General features: G+C 37.4%; 1 protein-coding gene across 5 annotated transcripts in view; it reads right to left on the bottom strand.

Annotated features, from left to right (window-relative positions):
- Positions 1-22,286, bottom strand: part of LOC137865274 (transient receptor potential cation channel subfamily V member 6-like) — a 31,287-nt gene that overhangs the window by 4,070 nt on the left and 4,931 nt on the right. For 2 of the 5 annotated variants that reach the window (XM_068700204.1, XM_068700205.1), the window contains exons 2-14: positions 14,569-14,666; positions 14,020-14,142; positions 12,911-13,051; positions 12,292-12,390; positions 11,903-12,078; positions 10,870-11,016; positions 5,329-5,541; positions 4,944-5,030; positions 3,702-3,778; positions 3,223-3,388; positions 2,890-2,956; positions 2,008-2,276; positions 846-952 (exon numbers count right to left, since the gene is read on the bottom strand). In XM_068700204.1, the coding sequence (XP_068556305.1) occupies positions 846-952; positions 2,008-2,276; positions 2,890-2,956; positions 3,223-3,388; positions 3,702-3,778; positions 4,944-5,030; positions 5,329-5,541; positions 10,870-11,016; positions 11,903-12,078; positions 12,292-12,390; positions 12,911-13,051; positions 14,020-14,142; positions 14,569-14,666 (1,770 nt within the window). The remainder of the gene's footprint in view (positions 1-845; positions 953-2,007; positions 2,277-2,889; positions 2,957-3,222; positions 3,389-3,701; positions 3,779-4,943; positions 5,031-5,328; positions 5,542-10,869; positions 11,017-11,902; positions 12,079-12,291; positions 12,391-12,910; positions 13,052-14,019; positions 14,143-14,568; positions 14,667-22,286) is intronic. The other 3 variants (XM_068700221.1, XM_068700211.1, XM_068700229.1) reach the window with 3 other exon arrangements.

Raw genomic sequence — 22,286 nt, 5'->3', positions numbered from 1 at the left:
ATGAAGAGTTGCTGCTGGTATATTGCTCTTGCAAAGTGATATTCTGCACCTTGCAATTAAAGCCTTTATTGTTAACACCAGATTTGTCTGTTCTTCCCAGCAAACCTGAAAATGCACAAGGCTCAGTACTCTGCTGACGCCTGAAGAAAGTCCTGTTTCATACAGCCACCACTCCCCCTTCTGGCTTTATCAGCAAAAGATGAAGCCCTGGGAAACAATGTTTATTCTTTTCTCAAGCTCGTAGGAATGTTGAGTAAAATCAGAAATGGTGAGGAATCTTTTGTTATTTAGATTATAGACAGTTTGCCTGTTATTTCAGGACTTAAATGGAAATCCTGGACCCGAGACTTTGTCACCAGATGCAGTCCTTACTAAGTATATTATAGTTATCAGGTTCATACCAGAAAGAAAGCTTATCTTTAATTATTCTTGTCCTATTTTTCAGTCATCTGAATTGCAGTTCATTTCTGTTGAGCACCAAATTGATTGCTTCTGCCTCTGCTGTTTCATGCATTCAATGCATAATGACCAAAGTATAGCAGTACTGTTTTGTTGTAATCATTATAAAGAGTTTGAAAAAAAAAATCAGGCCTGATGACATGCAGTTTCTGAGGTATGTCTCCTGGGATTATTGGATAGCATTAATTTATGCAAGGAATTGCACAACAGAACTTTCTGAGGGGAACACTGCTTGTCTCCAATAGACATAAAATGGACTGGAATCTGTATTCTAGAAGAAAAGAACTATAAACACTCCTCTCCAGGCACTTGGAATGGCTCTTTTTTAGTATCCATGCATTGAATGCTTCTTCTGGGTTCCTTATGTGCATTAGAAGAAAACTCACCTGAGATACCATCGGTCCCCTAGCCCATATTCCCGGCCACAGATCCCGGAGCGAGGCCAGAGACACCGTGGCAATTTCCGTTCCAGCATGACAGTAGTAGCAACAACCTTTAAAAATAACAAAACAAACAAAACAAAGCAATAACTAAGATGACTTAAAAAGGAAAAAAAAAAAATCACTCTCTCTTTTTAAATTATCAGCTTTATGAGTACTGAGCAGATGAAGGAAAAACAGAGAAACAGTACTCTTTATTAGAGGACAATTCACAATTTTAGATCTAACTGTGCCATGACTTGAGGAAACAATGGTGCTTTTCAAACATTGTTAAACTTGTTTGCTTTTACACTTTGTGGCAACATGTAGGATAATTAATTTGCAACCTAGATGAGAGTAAAATGTTTATATCAGCCTTAACCATTTTCAGAACCTAGTACCCTTGACACTCAACTACAGTTATTGTTTGACTTGTGTTTTCTTTCAGAAAAATAGTAGGAAATGGTTTTCCTCTTGAGCAGCTATATAATTGATCTGGTTTAATTCATCAAAAGGCAGCATTATCCTTAGCCTCTTCAGCAAGTCAGACCAACTTCTCTTAATGGATCTAAAGACATAACCTACCTACCTGTAACCATTAGCCTTCATTATATTTCTCTCCCAGTCAATCTCTATATTATTTAACTCTCAGTTACATGGGAATGTGATTTGTAAGAAAGAGGCAACATCAATTCAATTTAAGAAGAGATTGATTCCATGCTTAGTGAAGAAACAGATAGGGAGACACAAGATGGACAAGAAAGGCTGGATGAGTTTTTTTATCTGTTATGTAAAATAAGGTACAAATATTACTATAACAGAAATATACTGGAAGGTAGCTTCACATAGGAAGATCTGCAGACGAGTGGTCTTGCACTCAGAAAGTTCATACTGATAAAAGGGATGGAAGATATTTGGGGGCTGATGTACAGAAGCTGTTAGGTAGAATTAAAGGGACATGGCTTTTTGAGACATGAGAAGTCCGCAAACAAAGTGAAGACCTGGGAAAGGTTTTAAATTACCTCTCTCTTTGCAGGGATGGTAAAGTAAGTAATTGCACTGTCTAGCACATTTTTCCTGGACAAATTTTCCCCACTTTTATTCAGAGAAACCCCCCCACCTAGATTACCTGGGCTCTCCAGAGTTCATCCCGCTCATGGGCCACTCTCCAGTGGGTGTCACCCATCATGGCAATTAGCAAGTTGAGCATAAGGAGGGTGGCAATGACGGCAAAGGAAAAATATACGACACTGTACATAAAAGGCAGGTCCACATCATAGTTTGCAGGGCCATCAATTATAGTGAGAAACAGCTCAAAGGTGGTGAACAAGGACATGGGATAGTTATAGAATTGCCCAAGGTTTTCAGGGTTCTCTGTCTGGAAGATGATGTAAAAAGCTAAAGTAGACCAAGGAGAAAAAAAAAAAAAAAAAAAAAAAAAAAAAAGGGATATAGTTTTAAAATGTGAATAACATTCTAAGAGCAACAACAGGGTCCTATAACAAAAACTGACAACACTAGGTGTTCTGGGAAAGAGCTACATATATTTCTATGTAAGTGCACTATGCAGCATAACAATGGCAAATCCCTGACTAGAATCACTGGTCACCATTTAAAAATTACTCTGAATTACTCTTATTTATCTGCTCTCAAAATGCCTTAAAAATATCAATCTTTTCTTCTTCATGGATAGAACAAAGCTATGTATGTTAATCCCATTTTCCAAACATAAATACCACAAATGCAATGTGTTTTTAAACTTTGACTTACATATATGTGGATTTATCTGGGTTGTCCTAATTTATACTATCCTGGAAAGAGTAAGAGTTGAAAACCAAACAGAAATCAGTGTTGGGAAAGAGACCGTACTCAAAGAAACAGGAACTATACATCATCACCACCTTTGCCAGATAACTAAGGGGGTGACCAGAGAATAAACCAAAATCCACTGCACTTAATTCTTATCAATTTGTGAGGGTAACACAACACTGTTTTCCTTTTGTAGACTCACCTGATGCAAAGCCTAGTATCACCACAGCCATGAGCCAACAAAAGCGCATAAGATCTCCAAATATCATCTGTAGAGCAAAGATAGAGCCGCCATAAGGCTCAGCTGTTTCACCAAGTTACCATGCAATCCCGTGTAAACCATTTCCAAAGACCATAAGTGTATTAAAGGAAGCTTCTCCGCTACAGAGAGAATGCAAAACTCCCAAATGCTTCATGCAGACTTTACAATTGGCATTAATGCAAGTCCAGAGGGAGAAAAAATATTCTTTCAGATCTCCCTGTCTGCAGAGAGGTGCTAAGATGTACACAATGAGCCCATATTTGTTTCTTATACCTTCTGGATCATGATGGTAAAGGGTCCAAGCATCTGGAAGCCTCGTGCGAAGTACATGACATTGCACCATCCTAGTACCAGGGCAAAGGACATGGGCACCACCTCACCAGTAGTGCTGGTGAGACGCATTACCATGGTTACCAGAATCATACAAGCATATGTGATACTGCAAAGGAAGAAGAGAGTGAAAATAGTTCGGTAAATAATTTTTACCCTTGCTTATCTTTTCTTGCCAAAAATTCCAGGACAGGCACATACAGCTATCAATTCATAAGCAGAAACCAGTCAGCATGCTCAGCTCTACCTGTACACTCACCTGGCTTCTTATACACAGTCAGAGAAAGAAATCAAGAGAAACAATACTTTAAGAGAATGGAGAAGGTTACTCTTCTGGCAGAAGACTGGAGGAGTGGAGGTAGGAGGTGCAGGAGGGAATGAGAAACAGTAAGTTTATTGAACTTAAAAGGTGGTGTACTTACACAATTATGTGGAAAGGCCCTCCTAGGATGGTTTGTCCAAAGTATTTCGCTGCTCCAACTCTAAGGATATCTGGGATCTAAGAATGACATCCTATTGACTTTAGGACTTAGATTGCGTTATACTATTAAACATAATGGTAACCATCAATTTTAAAAGGGTCTTGGAGCCAGCGGTATCTGCTTTGTTTACTGCTTCACAGTTTGACTGAAAATTTACTTTAAAAACAGAATGAATTAATCAGATGCCCTTCTGAATAAGGCAGATACTGCTCTTTTCTTGGAAAACCTGAGAATGCTTGGGCAGATTGAGAGACTTTGCTATGAAGATCACCATGCTGTGATCCTGAAGTTCTTGTGGACTACTGAGAAGAGACCAGATCTGCTGAGCCTCAGAAAAGACAAAAAAAAAAAAAAAATACAAAACAAAAACAACAACAACAAAAAAACTTGTAAACTCAGAGGAGCTTGGTATTTTTCAGACTCACTGTGTTACTTGTAGGGGAGTCATAGAGTCCTGTCCAAGCATGGAAATAAGTACCTGTCCTTCTGAAACATATATGAGCAGAGAGAAATCGTTCTTTTTTCCTTTTTTAATGGGGTTTGTAAACTCCATTTTATTTCAGTTCTCCCTGAGATCTTCATTTGAGCTTTCTCTATATAACAGTTTCATATTCTAATAAAATCGTGTATTTGTCATATGCTTCATTTTAAAAAGTTCATCTCTTTTTTAATTTTAAAATCACAATTCTGAAAATCATGGTAAGATTACCTAGACATGGCCTCTGCAGAACTCTGGTTGAGTAAGGCTCCTTTTATAAGCTCATGTAGTCACTGATCTCCAGTTAAATACAGACTTTCCTATGTAACCACAGGAATCACTTTACCCAGCATCCCCAAATACATAAGTACAAAAAGTCTCTAAGAATCTCATGTAACAGCTGGGATTCAGCTGGAACTGCAGATGATGCTAATGGGATCTCTGGCATTACCCTGCAGATAGTATCTGATAGCAACCAGTCCATCTAATTACTCCTTCTGTACCTGGAGTTTTACTAGTAATCTCTCACCATCTGTTTCACCTAATAGATTTTGTTGACAGTGTCAACTGCCATAGATGTATATCGAAGCATTTAGACTTATTGAATAATCCTTACCAAGTTTTGAGGACAAACTCCTGTTTGTCCAGTAGGTAAAATCTGCCTAGATTAAGTTCAAAACTGCAGAGCTCACTGTTTCTCTTACCTCAAGGATCAAAATTACTACAGCTCCAATCACTGTGATCAGCTCCCCCACCAACCTCAACTCATCCTCATATGTTATATATGATTCCTGAAAGGAAAAAAGGAGTGAGAAGAAATTAAAATAGATGGCAGGAAAAGAAGACCTAATGTTAGTGTAAGAAATGTGACTAAGCCTGACAAGACCACAGGAACCATCCCAGGCCAAACAACAGAGAACAGACCATACCCAGAGTTCCTCATTGATGAAGGTCAGCTGATGGCAAGAGAAAAGGAAGACAGCTGCAAAAGCTGGGGACTGGGGAATACTTGGACTTTCCAGTTAAGTAGGTGATTATTGGAATTGCCCAATGCTGCCTGTGGGGCCCTGACTACTACTGACACAGTACCTGCAGCATTTTCTGGACATAGATTGTATTGTCTCTACTGCTTGTTTTGTTGCCTGTTCGGGCTTTCAGTGGCCGGTAGACACAGCACATAGTGAAGCAGACCATGTAGAGTACATAGAATAAAGCCAGGAAACAGAAATAGGGCCGTCCATACATATTCCACTTCAGGCTCACCAGCTCCTTCACAGGTGTTAGGTCTAAGATCTGGCGTGCCTGAGAAAGATACAAAGAAAGAATTATTCACTGTGAGGGTATTTGTTTATGAGTAACATTCACAGTTTCCAGGGTGTATGTTTACAAGTTGTTCTTACTTATGCTATTCAGATTTAGGAAGCCATTTACATTTATTTTTTTTTTTTTATTTCCCCCAAAATGGGAACGCTGAAGTGAGTTTGTATTTCTTCAGTTTACCAGTAGAATTTTGGAAATGTAAAAAAGTATGTCTTTCAGAGAACAGATTTTGAGCACCAATGGAAATAACAAGAAAAGTATGTTAGACTTGAATACATTTTCTATATCTGTAGACCTGGTTCCACATAAACACTTGAGACAGACCTATGATCTAGGTCCATGAATGTGGATATATGAATCTGTGTTATAGAAACTAAAAGGTATTATTTAAAATAGAATTTGATAGCGACCTTTATGAAAGATCCCATTACCTTTTACAAGGATATCCATAGAGAATAAGATATGAATACAGAATGGTTGGGCTAACTTTACTGTGTCAGAATGTTTACAAAACCTGTGAACATGTATTTGAATATACATGTATATTTCAATGCATTATCTTTCACTGTAACTGGAATACTTTTTGAAAAATATTTTGTGTTAAGCGAGACAGCACAATGCACTTCACAGCAGGCAAATGCTCTCCTCTGTTTAAAATATACAACATTATTACAACACAGAATTGAAAATAGAATATTTTAAACTCTGTTTCCAGCTATGGAAAAGAAGCTTCTAAGCATCTTGTGGAATTCACTTAGATGTTTTTCTCTGAATTGGATTTTTTTATTTTTTTTTTATGTTCCAACAGCTAAATCTATCAACTTGAAATTGTGGAAATTCTGTATCTCTAGGAAACATCAAAAGGTCCTATAGATCATTAATGCTCTTTTAAAAACTCTGACATTTTAAAAATCTCTGACATTACCTAGGCAACTAAGGAGACTTCAGAAAGATTTTGAAGGTTCATTTATTTTTGTCTGAATACAGACTACTAATGGGCTGGATTTTCAAGTTTTCATCATTCAAGTACGATGATAAAAACTGAAGTATATCCCCAGTGGGACTACTGTTAAAAAACACACAACAAAACAAACACACAAACCCTACAGTCTCTTTCAGCTTACTTCCTTTAGACTGTTTATATCATATTCAAAGTTTTGGCCTTTATTTTTAAAGTATCAGTGGTGCAGCTCCGGTATATTTAGAAGACTGTGTACTTCCAGGAGTAAATAGAAGCTTCAGAGAGCAGCTTACACGATAGGAAAAATGGCACTATTACATAGTTTACAGTTGTGCTTCTGTCAAAGATCTGCATATTTTCATACATACTGTGCAGCTGAGAAAATTTAGAAAAATAAAAGCTTCTACAAAAAGTTAGAGGAGTGGAGTTATAAACACTGGAGTGAAAAATCTCCTACTATACAATTTACAAAACTAACAGGAAGAATCCAGAAATTTTCTGAAGTGCCCTCATGGTTGATCTGGTGTGTTTACACACATACATATAAAGGGCAAAGAAAATACAGGGAGATGTTATTTAAAAAAAAAATCACAATTTTTCTCTGTTAAGCATTGCTAACTTACACCTCTGGATGAATCCATTGATTTGCCACACTAGCAATTATTAAACATGGAAAGATCAAAGTTACTCCACTCATTGTAACTGTTTCCCTAAGACAAGATGAAATTGTGGCCTCATTGTTAAGGAAATACCATTCTTCCCAGGAACAGTGTGTCAATCTTTCTTTAAATGCTCTAGGTTAAAAAAAGACTTAAGACTCAATAATTTTACATGGGAAAAATATGTCACCTGAGCATATATACATGTATATATATTTATATATATAAACGCATATATTCAAGATGGGATGAATCTAGGCTAACTGTGTTTCTTTACCTTGATTTTTCCAGTGTGAACACATAATACTGTGTGCAAAAAAAAAAAAAAAAAAAAAAAAAAAGTAATCACTTAAAAGCTCATTCAAAACTAGATGTTCTGTTTAGAAAACTACTCTGTGAAGAATGAATGAACCAAGTGGGAAAAAAAGTTAAATTTTTGTATGCAATACACTACTGGAACACATTCTACATTGTACTGACAAGAGCACTATACTGACATGAATAAAATGGAAAAGATAGTATTAGGGTCATTTAAAAAAAAAAGCAAAAAAAAGCTCTATGATTCTTTAGTAGTCATAAACTACATAGAGTCCCACTGAAAGGAAATAAGTATAAGAGAAGTGGTAAATGTTATTTGCAGTGGATGGATGATGACGGTTCAGGTTATCATTTTTATGGCCTCCAAAATCTGCAGTAGTTGAAGAGCCAGATCTCTACTTTATATAATAAAATAAGTTACCTTAAATATTTTCAAAAGAAATTATTATTTTTCATTAAATTTTAAGCTGTATTATTTTCAAGTTAAAGAAAGGCATTTTGCCTATTGGAGCCTGCGACCCCAGAAAATGTATTCTTCTGTCACCTCATTACAGCTGCTTAGGGTACCTTCCCAATCTGGAAGATATTAGTATATCTGAGCTGAAGTTGTCTTTATACTGGTTTCCTACAACTGAAGTGCTAACCTGCAGTCCTTCATCCGTCTTCCCATTGTGTAAGTGTATTTTCTGTTGATCTCAACACTGGTGGAAATATTCAAGAACTAGAAACAGGACTACAGCTGGTATGTTTGTGTTGCAATTTAGTCTGGCAGACAGCTAAATGCCACACAGCTGTTTGTTCCCCAGAGACTGATGGGGGGCAGATTTAGAATAAATAAATAAATAAATAAATAAATAAATAAATAAATAAATAAATAAATAAATAAATAAATTCATGGTTTGGGATAAAGACAGTTTAACAGAAAAGGGGAAAAAGAAGTAAAAGAAAAGTAAAGCATACAGAAAACAAGTGATGTAAAACAATGCACTCACTCACCAACAGCTGACTGATGCCCAGCCAGTGCCTGAGCAAGAGTAACCCCCTCTCCCAGTTTTATTGTTTAGTGTGACATCATGTGGTATGAAATATCCCTTTGGTCAATTTGGGTCAGCTGTTCTGGTTGCTTTCCCTTCCAGTTTCTTGTACACCGCCAGCCTCCTCACCAGCAAGGCAGTATAAGTCAAAGAGTCCTTGACTTAGTGCAAGCATTGCTCAGCAACAACTAAAACATTGGTGTGTTAACATTATTTTCACCGTAAATTCAAAACACCGTACCATACCAGCTACAGTGAAGAAAATTCACTTTATCCCAGTCAAAATCAGAACATTATGAAGGATGAAACTTTGCTTTGTAAGTCAAGGGGCTCAGTCTACTTCAAGACAACCAGCGTTATTTCATTTGCAGTTTGTCTGCCTATGAAAAGGGAAGAATTTGACTGGTTATTCTTATAGGACGTATGTAGGGAATGTAGGGTTTGCAAGAACAGTAAGCTACTTTTCCAGTAATCCTTGTTGAGTTTGCTAGCTGAGAACAAAAAAGACAACAAGGACTTTTCTGTAGAAAGGAGACAAAGCCATATATATAATTCACTGAAAAATATCCCGTTTCTGACAGATCCGTGAAGATAAAACAGAAGACTAACAACTAAAGTTTCTGATAAACTTAAAAAAATGTTTTTGATATGTATGCAAACAAAGAACTAAGGAAAGCAGACTATTACCATTAGTACAGTAATAAGGGTATTTTTTTTCTCAGATTATTTAGGATAAAAAAATAAGAACTTCTTTTTCAAATGTGATTAGTACTTATCTAAAGCTTCATAGCTTATATAAAAATATAACATTTTAGGTTTCTGAATTATGAACTGGGTGGTACTTAATTGAATCATTTATATCAAATCTTCAATTTCTGATAAAAGATTGACACTTAGAGCATAAGTAGGACTTATGCTAATGAAATTGATCCACACAATTAAATTCTTCTAGACCTACTTCTTCTTGTACCATTTAGTGGACTGCTGCAATGAGCAAGAAGGAGATATAAGTCAAGAAGTCCAGAGAAGATGGGAAATATTTTGGGCTAAAGGTATACAACATACAGAAAAGAATTCCAAGCTATACATGCAAAAATTGAAGCTACTCATGTTTAAGAGCATTCTGGAAAACAAAGAAGTCTGATGGTTTCTGGGGACACCTTACCCTCTGAAACTGAGAATGTTGGATCTGCATTTACTATGTGTTCCGGAAAAAAAAAAAAAAAGATGCACGATATTCTTTCTTTTAGGGTTATGGTTTAGCCTTCTGGATGACTTCTAAAGTTGTTTTGTTTTATGACATGGACTGCTTTCCTCTGAATTTCCATATGTATCACCATACATAGTAGCTCAGAGGATTTTTAAACATAAACAAATGAGAATTTCATGAACTTCCTCCTCATAGTACTAAGCTTTCCAGTAGCTGAAACTTTTGTTACAGAAGTTTAACTTAATTTTTTATAAAGTGAGATAATATATGATTGAGAGCATTGTACTAAAACATTTATTTAATAGCTCAAGTGTCTTCTGATTCATCTCTGATTCAGCAGAGATAAACTGCGCACTTTGTTTTGTGTCATAACCTGGATAAGCAATGCCATTAAATGAAGAAAACAATAATGAGAGTTTTTAAAATGTGTTCCAATTTAGGATTTCTGAACATAGTTTACCTCACAGGAATGTTGTGAGAGTTAATCAGTATCACTGCTACAGAAACTACTTGCTAGAGCTACTCTTGAGCTACTTGTTACTTATATCTTTAAGGCTGGGAAAGGAGAGAGAACCTTCACTGAATCACATTTCCTGTAGCTTGCTAATATGAAATTCTTTCAATCATCTGCAAGCTCCACATCTCAGAAAAAAAAAATGTTAAAACTTGAAATATAAGCACATAATTAAAAAGCTGCTATATTTCATATATTGCCTGAAATATATAGTACAAAGTCCTTGCCCTGTGGATCAAAGAATCATAGAATCATTCAAGTTGGAAAAGACCTCTTTAAATCATCTAGTCTAACCTTTGACATACTACTGACAAGTCCACTAATAAACCATGCTACTAAGTTCTACGTCTACATGTTTCTTGAAGACCTCCAGGTATGGTGACTAAACCACTCCCCTGGGCAGCCTGTTCCAATGCCACACAACCCTTTCAGTAACGAAATTTCTTCTAATTTTCAACCTACACCTCCCCTGGAGATATTTGAGGCCATTTCCCCTTGTGTCGTCACTTGGTGCTTGGGAGAATATGGAAGAGTATGAGTCTTCAAACTCATCATTCTTCTCCTTTTATAATCACCATGGTATGCACATAGAAAGCATTTTGTGCCCACAGTACCTCTCTCTTCTTGGTTGAGACAATGAGCTCAAGAAAGGACTGATCTTCAGCCCAGGAGTCAATCTCTGTGAGATCATATAACACAGTGGTCAAGGGTCCAAAGGACCATAGATTGTGCTTCCGCTTTTGCATGAGGTATTGAAACATCTGGGGAGATAAGAAGTGGGGTGAAGATATCAGAAGCTTTCCAGTAAGTATTTGTTCTTATTGCGTATACACTGAAGTGTGTAAAAGCTATGTATTACCAAATATTTTCCTTGAACTTTGTTACTGTGGTTCTCACATCTCTCTGAGACAATTATACCTTCCAGCAGGTTAAGAAAGGGAAGAACTTCAGTCTCCCATTTGATTATCAGCTCATGTTTGAAGTAAAGCACAAGTTCTTAACTCTAGTCAAACTGCTGAAGTTATTTGACACATTAATGTCTCCAAAGTACAGATTTCATGTGTTGATTAGGAAAAAAAAAAAAAATTCCTTTTATACTTTTCTACAGGTTGTCAGGAAAGAGGTTTGGAAAGGGATACTGTCTTTTGTGGATCTACAGAAGCAACACTGACCATCTTTGTCTTTTTGTTAAAGGGAAAGATTAGAGTTTATATTTAATATTGAGATCTTATCTCCAAATAAGTGTCTGTAGATATCTGGAGAACTTCTCTTTGCATTACATTTAGGGTAACAAAATATAGACAACAAAAACAACTTCAGTCAGACTTTTCAAATATGGCTGGAGGTGGATATTTCTGTTAACAGCTATTTAACTGAAATGCTTCAAAACTTAGACCAAAAGATCTATTATATAACCATTAGTTTATTTCATTAGGATGAAGAAATTTCTTATACGGGTTCTCTGGTCTTATATAAGATTTCCAGGGGGAAAAATAAATAAATAAATAAATAAATAAATAAAATGACTTGTTTTGTATCTTCTACCCACTAACAGTATGCAGAAACTCCTGTGCTCTGTGTAATATTATTTTAAGTTCTCTGTTTCTGAATAAAATCTTTAGAAGCAACTGAGTCATACAAACTCACCACAGTGTTGCCCTCAACTCCAGCCAGTTTGAATGGAGTAAGCCCCTCATTGTTAGGAATCAATTCAAGTGATCCTGGTCCTTCCTTGTTTCTGTCATAGGAAAGTATCAGGCTGTACATGTGGCAGGCAAATGTTTTATTAGGCTGGAGAACCAAGATGTGAAGAACAGTGTTACCTGTGAAGGAAACAGAACAGATAAAATACATTAAATAGCCCAAACCTGTGAAAAGACTGGCAATACACTGATACTATTAACAATGGCTTTCATTTTCCTCACAACCCTCATCCCAAATCTGTTTGTAATGAGAGAAAAATGTGTGTGTACATAGATGATAGGATCTGATTTAAAGTGTCCAGATCCACTGTATGTAATTCACTAGTCACATACCCAGGTAATCCTGAGCTCTAATGTCAGCTCCATTTTCAATGAGCAACTGCACAATCTCCTCATTTCCCACACAGGCAGCAAAAGACAAAACATGTTCTCCTGCAAAGAAAGGAATAGGGAGGATCAATATTAAGACCCTAGCAGGCAAGTGAGGTCGGAGCATTCTGAAGAAAATCTATTCATGTCACAAAGCCAGAGGGTATAAAAGCAATCTGTAGTTCCTGCATCACTCCTCATCCTACTCAGAAAGCACCTGTCTCACACAACATTGAAAGGGGAGAGTATTCTTTTCAGAAGAGTATGTCCATAAAAAGGATGACAAGTGTGTTACAGTATATGCTGCTACAAAGAAATTACATTATATTTTTAAGTGATATATAATTTTTGTATACATGCAAATATGTAAAATGTATATGATTTAGGTACTTGTATTTATGTAGTATTTACATACTTAGATGGAGCTTTACTATCAGCTAAAAAGTGCATGAATGATGACCCCTGAAGACAGAAGCCTCCACTTATGCAGTTTAGACGGGGAGCAAGGCAAGTCTCTCTCATATTCCCTCATCACTCTGTTGGTTGCCTCCCATAGCAACAAGGGAAGAAGATAAGGATGTACCAAAATAGAGAAGGTTCTGGGAGCTGCGTCTGAAGAAGTGCCCAGTGGCCTGGGCTGTGCAGATATTGGCCCCTCTCTTGAGTAAAGCTTTCACCAAAGCGATGTTCTGGTTCACTGCTGCAATGTGAAGAGCTGTCTGCCCTGTAAAACACAGAAATAAAACCTTGCCTTCTAAGAAAGCAGCATTTAACACATAGTAAATCCAAGTTTATTGGGATTGCATCCATAAGAGGAATATGATTTTGCTTTGAAGTTAGCCCTGTTGTGTGCAGCAGACTGGAGACATCCAGTAGTCTTGTTCTACTTAAATCTTTTTTATGAATTAATGAAAAATGATTTTACAAACTGACAAAAATCTGCAGGATGCAGTCAGTAACAGCAACCACATTTGGTTTTAATCCCCATTATTTGTCAGTGAAATAACTGTTTTTTGTCATTTCAGAGATCTTTTCTCACCATATGAAGGACATTGAGTTGCTGGAGTATGTCCGAGGATGGGCAATGAAGCTCTTGAGAGAAAAAGTCTTATGAGTAGTGGGTGAGGGAGCTGGGACTGTTTAGCTTGGAGGAAAGAAGGCTCGGGGGAGACCTTATTGTAGCTTAAGGCAGGCTGCAGTGAGGTGGGGATCAGGCTCTTCTCCTAAACACTAAGTGTTAAGACAATGGGAAATGGCCTCAACCTTTCCTTAAACACCCCCAGGGATGGTGACTCTACCAGCTCCTTGGGCAACCTGTTCCAATGCCTAACCACTCTTTCTGAGAAGAAATTTCTCTTAATTTCCAACCTGAAATTTCCAACATGACTAGATGTGTCTATAGCAGAAAGCAAAACTCTATATATTTTTGCCATCCCATTGTAGCCAACAGGCCCACCTGTATTTAATGGTTTGTGAGTTGTGCATTTGCATGTTTGCTACATGCTAGTTTTAATATAGTCCCACCTTCCACAAAGGGTCAGGAATCATTTGTATATTGGTTTTGCAATGTGACACTTCAGTAATATATTGAACCAAGCATGGTATAAGCCAGTTTCCGAAATGGAAACAGCTAATACTTCCTCCCTCCCCGTGCAGGGAACCTTTTCCCATCCTCATTCCTTGAAATGCTACCTTCATAGAGCTCTGATGTCATCTTCTCATTGACAAGCTCTGGAGCTGCTTCCATTAGAGCCACTGCAGCCTCCACGCTATTATACAAGGCAGCTACATGAAGGGCAGTCTCCCCTGTTGCACCTAGAAACAGTAAGGGAAGCACATGAGTCATCTAGACATTTAGACATAAGCTAGATGGGACAAAATAAGATATGGAAATATTGGGGTGGAGAATTATGGGAATGCTAAGTTCTCCTTTGAGTACTGCCAGGTGCCACCTCATCACACATGGTAATGGCCACATAAGTGCAAGCAGCAGCAGACTCGCACATCAAGTAAAATGTAAAAAAAAGCCTCTTCAGGCTGTAAAACTCTGAACTTCACCAACCATTTAGGATTTGACGACAGGAGTTAGAGAACTGACTTTATTGCAAGGCTGCTGACATACATTTAAAGCCAATTGATTCTGCCAATGCAAATATTGTAACAAACTAACTTACTACTATGCTCATCGTAGCAGTCTCTTGCTTTCCCCAGAAAACAATTTAGAGCAAATAATTGCATTACCTCTCTGGTAGATATCACATGTTCCATCAATGAGAAGTTTCCTAATGGCTGGGATGTTGTTCTCCTTGGCAGCCTGGAGGAGCGGAGACTCACAGATCCTGCAGTCAAGTAAAAGTGGCTGCTAAGGAACACAGAGAAACACATGGTGCCTGTCTACAGAACATTTCTTGAGAGAGTATGAACTTTCAAAAATTTCCCTAAAAAACAAGTAATGCACCATTTGAGATATTTTTGAATGAAAAAAAAAAAAAAAAAAAAAAAAAAAAAGGAACCAACAAAAGCAAACAAATGCAGTGGTAAAACAAGCAAGCAAGCAGGCAGGTAGTTAGTTCATTATCTCCTATCTTACTGATGCTCAACCATACGGTGGCAGCAGAGGGAAAGCTAGGAGAAATGCATAAGTCCAAAATGTTTCTGGTTTATATAGCCCACATTTTGAGGCCCAGAAGATACGGAATGACAGGTCATATGATACTCTTCCTGCCAGTAAGCTAGTTATATCAAGACCCAGAAGAAAAACAAGTAGGTAAATAAATAAATAAAAGTTTTGAAAATAATAATGTTTTAAATGGTTTAAAAAAAAATCTGCATCTGAATTTCTCCCATAATTAATAGAAAAGAAGAAGTACCAATAAGCATTCCCTGTGTGTCTTAACAAGGTTTCCTATGGGATAATTCATGGAAGAAGATCTGAAATAGTTACTCATCAAACAAAGTTATGAGGAAAATTGAAAAGCTTAGTTATACTATTTTTTCTCTGATGTTGAGAAAATCAAGGAAATTAACAGAAACTAAAATGTATGCCAGTGCTAGAAAAGAGCATGTAATCAGACATGTTCAAGACCAAATGATTCATTTATAGTTGAAGAATGCCTTTGGCACTTCCACCAGACTGGATTATTTTAGTAGTTCCTTTGGTGTTGATTAAGAATTTACAAGTACAGTCACCAAACTTCAACTAGGTCCGTTGATGCAAACAGCAGATTGAGGGAGGTGCTTCTCCTCCTCCTCTATTCAGTATCGGTGAGGCAACACCTAGAGTACTGTGTCAAGTTTTGCACTCCTCAGTATGAAAGACATATGCAGCTCCTAGAGAGAGTTCAGCAAAGGACAATGAACATGATTAAGGGAATGAAGTATCTCTCATATGAGGAAAGGCTGAGAGAGCTAGGACTGTTTAGACTAGAAGAGAAGGCTCAGGAGAAATCTCAAAGTGCATGAATATCTGAAGCTAGGATATAAAGAGGATGGGAGCCAGGCTCTTTTCAGTGCACCAGTGTCCTGGTGACAGGACAAGAAGCCATAGGCACAAACTGAAACACAGGAGGTTCTGTCTGAACTTCAGGAAAACAGTTCTTTACTGTGAGGGCAATTGAGTACAGGCACAGGTGGCTCAGATGGCCGAGACAGGCTGTAGAATCTCCATTTTGGGGGGTAATCAAAAGCTATCTGGATATGGTCCTGGTCAACCTGCTATAAGTGATCCTGCCTGAGCAAGGGGATTAGAACTAGGTGACCTCCAGAGGTCCTTTCCAACCTCAACCATTCTGTAATATTCTAGAAATCACAGCGGTAGACAATCAACTCTTTTAATTTAGTGTAGCCCTTGCAATATTTCATCCCCAGACCTCACAGATCCTGAATGGTGTTATTGCACTCATTAACACAGACCATACTTATGCTTTTAAATTACAAAGAATAAACCGGTTCTATAGGTGATGAGGAACACCCTTCAAAGCTGCCACTTAGGATTTTAATGTGCCCTGTTATCCCAAAGTATAAGGACAAAAAGCAGGAAAGTCTAACCTTGAGATGCTTGAAGAAAGACCCCTGGCACAGTATTGAGTGTACTTGAGTACAACTTTTATTGTTGATGTCTTGGTTTTGGTTTCTTCTGGGGAGGATGGAGGAGTTAACATTGTGACAGAGCTGGGTCACAGACCTGCCTCAGTTTCAGGAAAAAAAGAAGCAGTTTCCCAGAGGAGTTAGGAAAACCCTGAACCAAAAGAGACCAAATGTTTTCTAGAAAATAAATAAGAGAGGTATTTGCAGAGGGAAAAATTAAAATGGTATGGAAAACTTGACCAACGGGTCCCGTCTCTTCCTATAAGTTAGGCAAACTATCATACAAAATATCTCATAAATAAAAACTTATTTACAGTTTTCTTATTTAGTGCCTTCCGAGAAGAATGGAAAATTTCTTTTTAATTAAATTGTTGCTGTATAAGTTACTTGCAATGTGTGCTTAGTCATTGACCAAATAAGCTTTGACTGTTTTCAAAATGATGAGTTGCAACTAAAAATTACACACACACACACACACACAAACACACAAGAACAAATGAACTAATAATTTGGGGTTATTATGTCTGCTATCCTACAATATATTCAGATTAATCTTTTCATTCATAAGAGCTGTCCAGGACAGATTCATTTGATATTTTTCTTTTTGTTTCTTTTAAATTAAAAAAAAAAATTAAGTAGCTGAAGTTCAAGAGTTAAAGATTTAAGGGAATGAAAGACCCCCAAATCCAAAATAAACAGGCTATGCCTCATGAGTTTTAATTACGAAATAGCACGAGAATGCTTTCTCCAAATGGGTTAAATCCAGCTTTAGATCTGTGTTCAGATATAAGTTTTGTGCTTTTATCTTGCCCTGGTGATGTTTCCTTTCTCACTTTTTTGCGCACCCCCTAAGAGGGTTAGAGAGAGTGCTGATATTGTGCCAGCACTGCTTAGCAACAGACACAACACTGGTGTGATAACACTGCAGTTCTAGCTATAAGTGCAGAGCACAGCAGTGTATGGGCTGCTGCAGGGAAAGTTAACATTCCAGCCAGACCCAGTACAGTAGTTGAATCGCACTTTTCTTTGTTCACTGAACATGTGGTATATTTGAGCAGGAAGAAACCAAATGAGGTTTAATAAGAGCAAGTGTAGAATCCTGCACCTGGGAAGGAACAACCCGAAGTATCAGTACAGGCTGGGGGACAACCTACTGGAGAGGAGCTCTGCAGAGAAGGACCTGGGAGTCCTGGTGGACAACAGGTTGACCACGAGTCAGCAGTGTGCCCTCATAGCCAAGAGGGTTAATGGGATCCTGGCGTGCATTAAAAGGAGCATGGGCAGCAGGTCAAGGGAGGTGATCCTCCCCCTCTACTCTGCCCTGGTCAGGCCTCACCTGGAGTACTATGTCCAGTTTTGGGCTCCCCAGTACAAAAAAGGCAGGAATCTCCTGGAAAGAGTCCAGCAGAGGGCCACAAAGATGATACCTGGATGCCTGGATGCCTGGAGCATCTCCCCTGTGAGGAAAGGCTGAGAGACCTGGGTCTGTTCATCCTGGAGAAAAGAAGACTGAGAGAGGATCTTATCAATGTTTATAAATACCTGAGGTGTGGGAGACAGAGGGATTTGGCCAACCTCTTTTCAGTGGTCTGTGGGGACAGGACAAGGGGCAATGGCCATGAAATGGAGCATAGGATGTTCTGCACCAACATGCAAAAGAACTTCTTCATGGTAAGGGTGATGGATCACTGGAACAGGCTGCCCAGGGAGGTTGTGGAGTCTCCTCTGGAGATATTCAAGGCCTGTCTGGACACCTACCTGGCCAGCCTGCTCTAAAGAACCTGCTTTGGCAGAGGGGTTGGACCCAATGATCTCTTGACATCCCTTCCAACCCCTACAATTCTGTGATTCTGTGATCTTGTCTCTGCTATCTCAAAGTACAGATTTTTAATTTATTCTTAATCATGTAGCATGGCTCAGGTGATGTAATGTGTGAAGTGGAATAAGTCTAACTTCAGCCCTCTTTTTCCTACCAGCCAGATTATGTTATTTTACCACAGTATAATAACAACCTACAGTGGACTACATATTAGGACACACACGTGGAAAAAAAAAAATAATAATATAAAAAAAAACATGTGGGACAACTACATTGGTCAAACCATAAACCCATAAACTTGAAGAAATATTCAATGCTTTCTCCTTGTGATGCCACCAATTTCTTCCTTGCATTCTGATATTAGTTAGCTGTAGGTTTTGGGCATGTAGTATACAGGGCAAATACAAAATGCGTTTTGCTTTAGTTGATTACGCTGACTTTAGAATACATTATGAATATAACTCTATTGTAAGCCACAAGATAGCCCACATCAGAGAGAGAGAGAGAGAGATGCCTATGGCATAAGATGTTTTATCAGAACTTGTGCTTATTAGGATAATTTAATAACAAAGTCATAGCAAAACAAGCAACATAAATTCTGTGGCTTATGGATATATATATTTCTTGCTTTAGATTATTCTTTTAAATGCAATACTATAGACTCTTGAAGCAGAAATAATTCTTTAATATGCAGTTTTTTCTGAATTTAATCCACCTGAAATATGTGAATTCTGCATAGCTTTACAACAGAAGGAGACTGAAACACCGAGACAAAAGCAAAACAAAAAGAAGTATCAGAAATCCACAGATAAATAGGAATCATACGAGTAACTGTGAACTAATGGGTACAGGCTATAGGTAAAGTCAGCACAAATTCAATAAAGTACAATAAAAGTAACATTTCCTATTACCAACAGCATCCTATTTTCTAAATCAGTAGAAACTAGGCTAGAAAAATAGTAGAAGTTAAGAAGAAATAGAATAGAAGAATTCTTAACTTCTAAAGAATAGAAGTTAAGAAATTCAGAATATAAAGAACCAAACTGAACAAACCATGGAGTCATTCTGACATATTTTTTTTGTGTCCTTCGAATTCTTGGCCTTGCTGCTCTGAGAAGTATTACTTTTTTAGCTTACTCATGTGTTAGTTGCGTTAGCTGCTAATTATATGACGAGAACATGACATCCAGGATCAGGCAAATAGGGATAAAATAAAGTAGCACTTTGAGCAAATGTTATAAATTTCAATGTCACTAAAGCAAACTCGCCACCTCTGCCAGTATTTTGGTTGAGGAAGACTGTTTTCCTGGAGAACTTAACTTTCAGAGGCAGGAAGTGGGAAGAAGGTGGGGTTTTCCATAGTATAAACAACGCTACAATTAATTTGTTGATGCTTTACTGGGTAGGCATTTATCCCTCAAATGACCTCAGAGAGGAGGAAAGATTGGGCAAGAGACAATGTGGGAGGACACAAACACAACACCTTTCCCAAAAAACTCTCCAAAGCCCATGTAAACAACTAGTTAAATTAGAAGCCTGCTAAGAGGTTGACACCTAATAAACAATGTACTCAGCTTTCAGAAATCTAGGGGAAAATTGTCAAAACTCCCTACTTGTAGGGATCTCCAACTGGGGTCAGAGAATTGGAGATCACAGGCCAAATAGCAAGCTGGTGATGAACCCAGGATTGTTGGTAAATGTCATAGCACACTGCCTGTGATGCCTCAAAAGTCCATGACATATGTTTATACCATATGCTTCTACTATCATTTAGTTTTCAGACCTCTAATTGGAGAAGTATTTTACTCTCATTTAAAACATACTATCATAACTGTCAACTCCTTTTTAATAAGTTTAATGAATTACAGCAATGTGCTGAGCATATAAATGTTGACAAATAGATGACACCGATTTAAAAAAAAAAATGAACCTAGAACTTTCAAACATTTGAATATATTGAACTGCTTAAAAAAACAGTTCTGCAGTTCTGCATATTTGGCCAATTTTATTCCTGATCCATTATGAACAGCATGAATTTTACATATTACAACTCTAGTTTCTGTGTTAAAGCAGCAGGAAAATAAATAAATAAATAAATAAATAAACAAATAAATAAATAAATAAAAACTTGGTCTCTTAACAGAGCTTCTGACAGTACATGCTTAGTTTCTGTAAAGTACCATTATGCCACCAGACAGATTTCAAAGATGATTCAGAGGCATATTTAGACACATATTTAGAGAGAAGATAATTCAGCACATCTAAGTGAATCTGCTGTTCTAAATCATTCCTTTAATCAACTATGGAATCAAGGGACACTAAGCTCTTACTTTATCCATTTACTTTAGATATGTAACACCAAGTAGTGCTGATGTTGCCTTATACACTACAATAGTACCTGCCTGGAAGCACACACGGGTTCTTCTTACTGAGCCAAGCTGTAGCTGTCTTGAGATACTTGGTGAGTGTTGGTGTTGAGACAGTGGAACGGGTTGTCCAGAAAAGCAGTGGATGCCTGATCCCTGGAAGTGGTCAAGGTCTGGTTGGATAGGGGTTTGAGCAACCTAATCTAGTAGAAGATGTCTCTGCTCATGGAAGGTGGGATGGAGCTAAATGATCTTTAAAAGTCTTTTCCAACCCTAAGTATTCTATGATTACTATAAGTCAATTTTCTTAATAGATAGTGAGATGCTCAGGAAGCTGTGAGTTGTTTTTCAATATAGGTAAGGCCAAAATCAGGAACACCCAAAAATCCATTGTGAAACAAAGGGAAGATAGAATGTAGGTCATCTGCTGACTGAGAGAGTCATGTAAAATAGTTTTAAATGAGATTAAAGATTTCACAAACACTTTCTGATGGCAACATGTATCCTTCTGGATTAATGGCTTCCTAAGTACTTCTTTTAGAGTGCATCCTGCTCATTGCATTTCAGAGGAATACAAGAACTCCATAAATCTTATCTCTACTGTAAAAATAGGAATTTAGATTCATAGGGTTATCGTTTGAAAAATTAAAGAATTATGCTAAATATGTGAACTGTTTGGAAAACCCACAATCTGAAACTGCTTTTTTCAAAACTGGGCTCACTTGAGGTGTAATGAAGCATTTGTTTCTCCTCTCTTCCCTTCTCAGATTCTACTGCTTAAGTCATTCCCATTATGGAGATTTCCTATTGTATGCTACAGTTTAAGATTGGCATCTGCTAGTTTTATGCATTATCCCTACACCTATGTCAGCTACAGAGAGTCTAAAGCAGTTCTTTGTAAATTGGCTATAAATTCATCTGCAGGATATTATTTCAACTTCCCCTGTCACGTTCAGATTGTCCACGCTAAACACTTCATTATGGCATGGCCAAAGAAAATTCATCTTCACACTCCCTTCTGCTGCATGCTTTTGTGAATATATGCACATCATTACAAGAGCAGTGGATTGCCTATAGAGGAACTAATCAGCCAGAAAGAGGATCAATCTAACTGGATGCTAAAGACTGAGATATAAAGTAACAGTACAAAGTGAACAAGAGACAGATGATAGGGGCTTGGATAAGCAATACAGAAGCAGGGGCAGGAAATTCTAAACTCTTGTGCATCTATGTTGAAGCCCTTTCAGCTGTCAGTAAAAAGAGAACTCTAGAAATATATGAAATGGGTTACTAACTAATAAAGTTACTAGACAAAAAAAAAAAAAACACAGATATTTAAGCTGTCTTCTTCACTGAGTAGCAATCTTGTTCAGTCAGTTCCAGCAAGGCTATCTCCTACCTTTCTTTTTTCTTTTTTTCTTTTTTTCTTTTTTTTAAATCTGTGTCTGTGAGCACCCCAAAAATACTCTCTTGCTAGAATTGGATTAATAGTTCATCAGAGGTTACTTTTTATTATCACTAAATTATTTATTTTAAAAGCAAAACAAAACAAAACAAAAAAAAAGGTTATCTGAAACGCAACCTCTCCCTGCATCAGAACTTCCAACCTTCTTCACAAATGTTTTTCTTTTATTTCAGTTGTGTTCCTCACCCTGTGTCTAACTGCTTTTCTCTATCTATTTTTTAAT

The sequence above is a fragment of the Anas acuta genome, chromosome 1, assembly GCF_963932015.1.
Source record: "Anas acuta chromosome 1, bAnaAcu1.1, whole genome shotgun sequence".
Lineage (NCBI taxonomy): Eukaryota > Metazoa > Chordata > Aves > Anseriformes > Anatidae > Anas > Anas acuta.
This window is presented reverse-complemented; position numbering and strand designations above follow the sequence as displayed.